Below are 10,346 nucleotides of genomic sequence, written 5' to 3'. Positions count from 1 at the left end.
CCCCATGAAAGTCCGAAATGTACTTCGACAAACATGTATATAATTAAGAATAGATGATATTACTCTGAAATTTTGCTGTACATATACATTGCTATTATTACGAATATCTCACCTAACTGAAACCCACAATTTCCTTCCCTTTTTTTCTTAGTGAACAATTAAAAAGATATTTAAAAAAATCGTATTACCAGTAATTTTATACTTTGAGTGTTGTAAAAATTGATATTCTGAGGTATTATCTACGCTTTTCTAATCAATTTCTATTGTTCTATTACTTATAGTGCAACTAAGAAAATATTACGATTATTAAGATAATGTAGTTTTCGTTACGTTAAGTTTATCGATTGTAGGTACTGCATTACTTAACACATTATTGTAGGACCATTGCGGTTCTTACAACCATGTATAAAGTGTTAATTAACTATAGATATTAAGGGAAGGTCTGTATTTCTATCATCAAATGTGTTTTTGTATTGACATGTATTAAAACCAAAGAACAAAAATGATGAATGACATTTTTGTAGGAATAAAATTTGTACATACTACAACATCTCCTACATTTCTGATTTGATTTATCGTGAAAAATTTGTTTGTCTACTGGTTTGTAAATTGGTGAAATTTTTCACGATGGTGTTCGTTTAAAATATATTTGGGGGCAAGCCGTGTGCGTGTGCCTATATTACGTGGGTGCCACGACATTTGCTCCTACGACAATTGCTCCAGGCTTAATTTTGTCTAAGATGTAGGGTTAGGATTAGGGTTACAATGCAAATTTATTGTGGAGGCTGTGAGAGTACGTGTGTGAGTCGGCGTTTGAGTGTATGTGTGGCTCAGTTTAGTTATTATTATTATTTTTTTTTAGATATAAAAGTATATTTTTCAAGATATAAAAGTAGATATAAAAGTATATTTTTTAAGGAATTTTCATTCCGTCCTTATTTGCATCAGCTTTTGGTAAATATATATGTATTTTTTTTTGCATATCCTTGTTGATATAAAATGAAGATTTGTAATTTTTTTTGTATTTATTTGGAGTTTATGTAATCCATTTGAATGAAATCCTTAATAAACACATGTTGAAAAAAAAAGTGGTGTGTGAGGGTGTGCGTGAGTATTAGAATATGATTGCGAGGGGAACTTCACTAACTGAGACGCATGAGACACAATAATGTACCACTCGTTACATCATTTTGTGCAGATAGTCTATAATTATTCTGTATGTGTTGTGACCGAGAGTGTGTGTTCCAGTGGTGGGATGTGACGATGGGTGTGGGTTGATAGGATGTTAGTGTGTTGTGGTTATATGTGGGTGTGTGTTAGGGTGTAAGGATTTTTTTTTGGTCAACTAATAATAAGGACATTATTACTTGTCACTTGTATCAGCTTGTGGAGAGGATATACAGTGTACGTGCGTCGAAGTATACGGATATTGTGTGGGTGTTTAGTGTGTAAGTGTGAGTGGGTTATAAGAAAATGGGTGGATATTTATTAGTGGGTGTCAGGTTGTAGGATGTTTTTGTGCGTGTGACTACAAAAAAAACTACAGTAGGCCATATGTCTTGTATGTGACAGTTTAATAATAATAATAATATAGGGTATTTATATTGCGCACATATCCACCTTGTTAGGTGCTCAAGGCGCTCCTATATTACCCGGCTAAGCTAGGCGTTCATAGCGCACACAGCTTTTTAAGGAATTACTTCCTACCGGTACCCATTTACCTCACCTGGGTTGAGTGCAGCACACTGTGGATCAGTTTCTTGCTGAAGGAAATTACGCCATGGCTGGGATTCGAACCCACGACCCTCTGTTTCAAAGTCCGAAGACTAATCCACTGGGCCACAACGCTCCACATTGTTTGAGCACAGCAATGATAAAAAAACAAGGGATAAAATATTTCCTACGATGAAATTAGTCGTGGGGCTTATAGCCTTTTATCCATATCACAAGGGCATGAAGGGGAAATGGAGAATGAAATGTAATTGCGAACTGTAAGGCTTTAGTATGAGTCAGTCATAATGAATGGTACAAGATCTACACGTTTTGAGGCACGCACACATTCCAATTCATTCTCTTAGTTAATGTGTAACTAGTATTTACACAATTTATGGGGACCTTAAACCCCAATCAGAATCCTAGGTGCGTTTACACGCAGCCAACAATCATCATACCGAAAGAGGCCTATCTATTTCAAATGTACAGATGAATCGGTGATCGACGTTCACCGCCATGTCTAAGGCAACAGGCGTGAACGCGCTACGTCAACGCCAAGTACACAGAAACACAAAATGGCGCCCAAATATTCGTTAATGATTAACGAGTAAGACACAGTCAAAGGGAGATAAACATTTCATTTTTTATTGTTTGTATAATGTATGATATCATCACACACCGCACATATTCGTATTAAGACATCATAATGCGATAAATTAGCATGTAGCTACGCGTCAAGATATACCGAAGATTGTCGAAAAGTACGTAGATTTGAACAGGTAAGACTGAATTCTTTTGGATATGTAGTTATTTGAAATGATTGTAATAGTCCCACTTGTCGATAAAGTGGAAAGTGAAAATGGAAAGTCGTTGATATTTCGTCGAAAGACAGCACACGCTTGCACTCTAAACAGTTTACCCAATAATGGGAACATTCATGCTTATTGGGTAAAAACATACCAAATACTTTATCAATTTTACGCAATGTTGCGTTGAAATTACCATTAAAACATGCATTTTGCCCAATATGGGAGAAAAATACCCACTCAAAAATGCAAGTAAGTACCCTATCTACCCAGTATTGGGTAAATTTTTACTCAGTGTTTTTAGAGTGTGTAACGTATCGTGTCTTTAGCTCCTTTGAGAATTTTCGTTGATGCAAAAATATGCAAATTATTCTTTAACATTAAGGCTGAGCTCGAACATAAGAAAGGCTGTAATTATAAGTTTCGCAGTATTTTGAAAGTAAAAGAAAATCCCTAAAATTGACGCATGTCTTATGGGAAATTATATACGGGAGGATTTTGGTAGGGACAATTAGGGCGTATATACACATAATCAGGCACAAACTTTGGGGGAAATCCCAGGGGGACGCGTCCCCCAACGCAAAATAGTAGGGGGACACAATATCAAATGCCCCCTACTATTTTGGTCTTTTATGATGGAAAGGAATACATCATTCAAAATCGAAATAAAACATGCATTTTGGACGAGATGACCTTACTTTTTAGCTGATTACCTTTTTTTTCCTTGTCAAATTTATTTTTGTCGAAATGACCTTACATTTGGGGTGATAAGCTTTTTTATTTAAGCTTGTCAAATTTTCCAACCCCTCGTCCCCCTACCTTTGGAGAGAGATTTGCGCCCTTGTGCACATAACATCATCCTCATCTCTGCTGTAAATTGAAAAAAGCCCACAGTGTGGAATGGAGTATATATATGTAATCATCTTTTCACAGTTGAACGGCTCAAGTGTGACACTGAATCTCGTATTCACATGGTCCACTCGGTGAAAAACAAGGGGAACACACCCATTCGAGGTGCCCGCAGAATGAAGGTGCACTCACACTGTTAAATGTTTCTTTTTGTCGTTCTTTTCATTATCTAATGCGATTTCCATACATTCCCATATTTTTTATGAATCATGATTATGATTTTTTTTTCACAATGGAAGCCGATATGCAATAATGCTTTGTTAGGTGATATATTAACTGTATAGTTAAAATAATCCACAATGTTTTGAGATAATTATATTTCATGGAGTTCACTTCACATTGTAGATAGAGATGCATGTGACGTCACAAAAATTGAATTTCAAAAATACATAACTGTTATTTTTTTATACAATTTTTACTCAAATCTACCTCATGAAGAATTCTGACAGTGCTAGAGGCAGGCATTTCACTGTCAATGTTGTAAAATTCATTCTCATCTTGCACCATAGGCAACAATTTTTTCATGAAAAGCAACCATGTTTTCCCGAAAAAGAGGGTATATCAATTAGTTCGAGGAAAACAAACCTAAATCCTAACAGTAAAAAGGGAATTTTATTTTTTTGATAGAAAGACAGGTTAAACTATTTCGTTTGATACAGTGACAAGTGTGTGTGTAATAAGTTTGTGTATATATATATATATATATATATATATATATATATATATATATATATATATATATATATATATATATACTGTATATATATAAAACACAAAAGTCTTCGACAGGTTGCTTTTGCTTCGTTTGTATCACTATCTTACATGAAAAAAAACTAATGCTTATTAATCCTTTTTTATTTTTCTAATTTTCTTCCTCTCTAGGTGGAATTGCTCCTTAATGCACGATATTACAGATATATACCAAAATGAAATATATGATACCGGCGCTCCTTATAATCGCTTTTCTTGGTAAGTTATTCTCTAAGATGATATGATAATCATAATGACATTAATAATTTGTTGTGTTTAGATGCCCGTTTACCTAAACTTTAACAAATAATTCATTAATACTTCAGAAAAATATAACTTTCGGTAATAATTATAGAACTTATATTCATGGGGAAGTATTCCTAACAAAAAGTTCATTAAAGGTTTGATAAAATTCCGTCAAAGAATATCGGAATTATGATTTTTAAAAGTTTTTACTCTTCAACATCAAAAACAAACTTCTCGTTCTTACGTCGTGCGATATGAAATTCCCCAAATGCATTCTTAAAAAATTGAAAGTGATTTTATTTCTGCTGAGCATTAATAATTAGACACAACATTTCATCACCCTTCTAGAGCAAAATTAATCATATTCATTATTTTCATAATTCTGCATCATACAAGGTATGGACAGCTGCTCGCATATGACGTCACGAATAAAAAGAAGTTTATAATTTTTGAATTGATTTTCATCACACATTCACCAACACATTTTTTTCAATATTTTCTCTATTTATACAAGAACCAACCCAATGCCATGCATAGTCAACTTTTCATTCAAGCGTATCTCTATATCGTACAATGTATGGAGCAGCTGCTTGCATATGACGTCACACATAAAACTAATCTTTACGTCACCTCCCAGGTGTCACGTCAGCCTACCACTGTTGGACATGTGACAGTGAGAACGACTACTTTGACGGAGCTACGTGCGCAGACCCCTTCTTCAAGAGTGATCAGAATCTGGGCAAACAACAATGCTCAGGAGACTGCTTCGTAAGTTGTCCAACCATTACACAACAAAACTGTAGCATTAACACGTGTCTCAGGCACTGTCGTAAGTCCTTGCGTCACGCCTATTGCTCCACCCCCCCCCCCCTCTGAACAATAGGTGTGACGCAAGGATTTACGCCAGTGGACTGAGGATACCTAGTGTTGGTTTTGAGCCAAACATGTGTAGGGGACTAGATATGGCGTATCGGCCAAAATTTATTTTTCTTGAAATTTCAAGGGAGCGAAGCTAGCGAGCACGAATTTTATGACATTTTTATTACCAAATCTAATTTGGTGATTAATATTATATTTCACCCTTCTCTCTTTCCTTTTCTTCCCAATTCCTTTTTTTTTTCTTGGACATAATTCTATCGCATAGTAGACATGGTAGAGTCACATCGTAGAGTAGAGTTCCCAGCCAATTGGGCCAATGAAATGCTTTGTAGGATCCGCCATTGCACCCCAGTTTTTGTAATGTATATGGGCGGCGAAAAGGTGTACAGGGCTGACCACTCTGATGTTGTAGTTTTTTCATCATACACAACCAAAAACGTGGTATTAATCGGTGTAGTTAGAAAAAAACCACAACATCCATATTACTCCGGTGTTATATTTACAGTGCTAGTTCAACACCCATGGGTGGTGTTGTATCTGTCTTGTTGTTAATGTAACACTCTTTGCTCTTATGTTCAACCTCTAGGATGTAATTTGAACTCCTCTTGGGACACCTGGGATCCGTTTCATAAAACTTGTTACTGTCAATAACAAATTCACAATAACAGTTAAAAGCTACTGAAATCCTTTAATCTGATTGGCTGATAGTAAATTAGCTTGAGATTGCGCATTTGTTATTATAACAAGTCTTTATGAAACGGGACCCCGGTGTCGGTTTCAACACCACAGTTTTACAGCGTAAGCAATGGAAAGGCGATTTCGGGATTTTTATTGGGAGAGGTGTGTCTGTGACTGTTAGTGAGGTACCTATGTTACTTTAATCCTGCTGGGAAAAAAAAAAACAGCGTTACACTTTGTGTCTCAAGCACTTTAACAGTGGGAATCACATGTTCACATATTTCAACATGCGAACACACTGTGAATACTCCCAATGACCTTTTGGTGTTGGTGTTAGGTCATTTCTTACACGAGTTTACCAACAGAAATAAAAGATGGTCTTGACAAGTCACTCACTAGTTGTTGAGATGTCAATAATGTGATCTGGATCAGTTTTACAAATTTAGAATAGGTTTTGGAGCTAGAGGAAGCAATCCGAATTGTGCGTCCAACACCAACACCAACGCCAACACCGGGCTTAAAATCACCCAATGTGTCCACAGTTTGGAGTTTTCTTCACACTGTGACTATGTGAGCCTTCAAACAGTGTGAATCGCATCTTCTCCTGGTACACTTTTTAAAAGGAGCTGTTCCGTGTTGGAAAAAACACAGTGTGATCACAGTGTGTTCCCATAGTTGACTATGTGAAAATATTATTCAAACTGTCCAAAACTGCTCAAATTCAACAGTGTGATGACATTTTCACACTGTGGGCATTCCGAAAGTGTGACTGTTCACAGCGTGTTCACATGGGCGATTAGGTAAATATGTGATTCACACTGTAAAAAGGATCAAATTTAACAGTGTGAATGTGATTTCGCATTTTGTTCCACACTCTGGACACACTGTGGGACACTGTGTTCTTTACAGTATGGTTAATACACTATGGCCCGTATTCTGAAGTCATGTGTAACTTAGACCATGGTCTAACTCTGTGCTAAAATTATGGGGAAGCCAAAAGTTTAAAAAATGATTCATTATGTTATATGTTTCTTATGTTTACTGTGCTCTTTTCTGATTCATCGATGATGAAGAAAATCATCTTTTTATACTTCCTAGACAATTACTAATGAATTGAGAGCCAAATGAGCTGAATATGATAACTCTACTGTTAGTGATTTATTTAACAATTGGCTATCCATACTTAAACCACAACTTTAAACCTGTGTTTAAGTTAAACCCGACTTCAGAATACGGGCCTATGTGACACTATTCTGTTACCGCAAAGGATGTTGAAAGTCTCACATGCCTAATTACAACAAGAAGGCACCACGTATTAATCCGACTCAACCTAATCCACAATCCCAACCCATTCCAAGGAAGAATTTGGACTATATCACGGTTTCAGGTGATGAATCTGATCTCGTTATTTCCTTAATGATTCGGTCAACAAACTCATTGATGGTCGGATATGAAATCTCAGAGATATTCCTGTCTACTGGAATTAAACAGTAGTCACCCTTATTAAATCCTTATTTTATATGATTTGCTGTTGTTTTTAATTGTTATATTAACACGCATGTCTACGGGGAAATAATTACAGGTGTGAAACCTATAATACATATACAGCTTTCTGAGTGTCAGTAGGAGGTGGACACAAGTGGTAAATGGTGGTGATTTTGTATCTGCTTGATAAGAAAACATGAGTGCTTGTTAGCAAGCGACCAGAGGACCGACATCTTAAGGGACCTGGTAATCAGGATTTAAATGCCTTACCAAAAGGCACTAGCGCACCAATTGGGAATCGAACCCGGGTCAGCGGAATACCAAACCCCCCGCTCTACCGACTGAGCTATCGTGCCTCCTAGATTAATATCGTTTTATTAATTGAAATTTATTTATTCATTTATTTACTTTTAACAGAAAGAGGTCTCGACCGATGCAAACGGCAATAAAAAGTATCGTAGGGGATGCGATGCCTGCACTGAAGGATGCACAACTGTAGGATCTGTAACGACCTGTCGATACTGCTGCTACGGAATGGTCTGCAATAGCGCCACCAACGTTCGTGTCAACCTGATAGCCGCTATTGTGACGTCTAGTTTGGCGACCCTCTATTACTTTTGTTAACACTGTAGATTACCGCGTGTTTATGTTCGAATGCAATAGGATACAGTCCAGTTAAAAAAAAAAAGAGTCAAGACATACACTTTACTTTTCCTCCACTTTTCACTTTGATGTTGCAGCCCTGTTAAACCGACTATAAACCATGTAAACCGAACGATATGATACTGTCTGAGATTCGTAGATTGAAAGTCACTCCCACAGTCAAGGAACAATCCAAAATTGAATCGAAAGTTGGAGAAGAGGGATGGAAGGGGCTAAACATGCCAAAGCATGAAATCACAATTCATTGGTTGTTTTCACTAGTTTATAACTGTATGTACTAAATTTACTATGCCATCTCTCTTCATATTTTCCGGGGTAATGTATATGAAGAGTTTAGTTGCAAAAGGGGTTAGGTCCACTTTGGACCATTCCGAGAAAAAACATGTTTTTTATTCTCACTTATTTCAATATTCTTATGAGAAACTAAATTGCCATGATGTACTACCCTATCATGTGAACATAAAATTGGGTATAAAAGAAAACTACCTGTCTTCATATTTTTAAAGATATTATTTTCCAAAAAAATTATGCGTGGACCTAAACTAAACTAAACTGAAATGGACCTAACCACTTTTGGAAAAAAAAATGATTTTACTTTGCCATTTTAGTTCACTTTTTAATAGGAATTTCAACTTTTTTTGGTATCATCTTATAGAGCTACTAAAAATCTATCCATTGAGACATAAAAATCAAATTTGATGAAAAATGGACCTAACCCCTTTTGCAAGTGAGCTCTTCATATATCAATATTTTTTTTGATTAAATTTCAAAATGATGTTGTTGTTATTTAATGATGTTAATTAATCATTTGAATTTTGCCTATGGCTTTATAACAGATTTTTGCATTAATTAACACTGTGTAATACAAACTGTTTACACGAAATATGAATCTTCTTTGAAGCGTCAAAACGACACCAGTTTAGTTTTAGTCTTACACCAAAATGATGATTGAACGGCAGCAGTTAAGCAAAACAAAACATTTCTAATGGCGTTACTTTGTTTTCTCTCTCCCCCTCCACCCCCCCCCTCCTCTTTCTCTCTTTCGCGCTCTTTCTCTCTCTCCATGCTCTGTAAGGTATGTACATGTAGATATGTGTTTAATAAAGTCACTTAGATAATGATAGATGACTTTAATATTTTCTTTTCTATTGATAAATAATTTATATAGAAACTATCTACGAAAAAGAAAAGATCACTCTTTTATAATTCTTTATTGTTACCTAACTACCACATTTTCATCAATATTGAGACATTTTTAAAGCAGCTGTATATTTTTGGTAATAATAAAAAATTGATAGCAACCTTAAGTGCAGAAGTATAAGCATGTTTTATATTGATCAATTAATACGTCCTATAATTTTCCTGAAATTTGAAGCTGAAATACGAGATGCATGCTAAAATATTGGGGCGAATTATATTGAAATTCCTGTTTATTATATATGAACGTTTGCTAGGTATTCTTGTTGTTGGTTACCTGACATTCGCTCCGGCGACAATTACTCCACTCTAAATTCCACACATTGAATGACCAACTTAAACACTGGGTTAAACTTTGTACCCTACCATAAACCCCACATAAAACCCCATTGCAACCCAAACCCTAACCCTACATCTCTGAGGAAATTAAGCCCGGAGCAATTGTCGCAGGAGCAAATGTCGTGTCACCCTATTGTTACCAACACTCTGCAACATACGTCCTTTTACTTGTTTTATATATTTGTAAATACCACATGACCATCGAATATAATGATTTATTATGAAATTGTAGGATTTTCATATTGAAATTTTTGTTTTTAATACTACAATGAATCAAATAGATGTTTGAAACGATATGAAAAGTATGTCGAGTGATTTTGTCAAGATCGATTAAAAAAAGCTTCCAATAAGCGGATTTTTTTTGTAATTCATGTTTTATTGATCCTTTTCATCCAATAAGCGGATGCTAATGAATCATTTTCTCCTTCTATCGCTTTCGCTCTCTCTCTCTCTCCCTTCCTACTCCACATTTCTATTTCGCTTTATCACTTCCTCACATAAATACCTATACAAAACTTCCTTCTTTTTTATTTTTCCCAAACTCCTCACTTTCTTTATCCCCTCCCTGTCTTTCGTTCTCTCCCTCTGTCTTTCAGTGTCTTTCTCATATTTATTTTTCATAATTTTTTCATTTGACTTTCTTGATAGAAAATTAATAAACGGAAATACATTTCCCCCAAT

General features: G+C 35.6%; 1 protein-coding gene across 3 annotated transcripts; it reads left to right on the top strand.

The window, feature by feature from the left end:
- The first annotated feature begins 2,283 nt into the window (after positions 1-2,283).
- Positions 2,284-10,030, top strand: LOC129262967 (uncharacterized). Of its 3 annotated transcripts, XR_010293871.1 has the most exons (5): positions 2,394-2,492; positions 4,311-4,397; positions 5,062-5,192; positions 7,884-8,199; positions 8,858-10,019. XR_010293871.1 is itself a non-coding variant. In XM_054900927.2 (4 exons), exons 2-4 carry the CDS (start codon positions 4,355-4,357, stop codon positions 8,088-8,090), a joined length of 381 nt encoding a protein of 126 aa, XP_054756902.1. In that variant the 5' UTR covers positions 2,284-2,492; positions 4,311-4,354; the 3' UTR covers positions 8,091-10,030. The 3 variants fall into 3 exon arrangements, 2 of the variants coding, with proteins under 2 accessions (XP_054756902.1, XP_063956938.1); XM_054900927.2 differs by having other exon boundaries at positions 2,284-2,492; positions 7,884-10,030; XM_064100868.1 differs by having other exon boundaries at positions 2,371-2,474; positions 7,884-10,023.
- Positions 10,031-10,346: the final 316 nt, after the last annotated feature.

Source organism: Lytechinus pictus, chromosome 6, assembly GCF_037042905.1.
Source record: "Lytechinus pictus isolate F3 Inbred chromosome 6, Lp3.0, whole genome shotgun sequence".
Lineage (NCBI taxonomy): Eukaryota > Metazoa > Echinodermata > Echinoidea > Temnopleuroida > Toxopneustidae > Lytechinus > Lytechinus pictus.
This window is presented reverse-complemented; position numbering and strand designations above follow the sequence as displayed.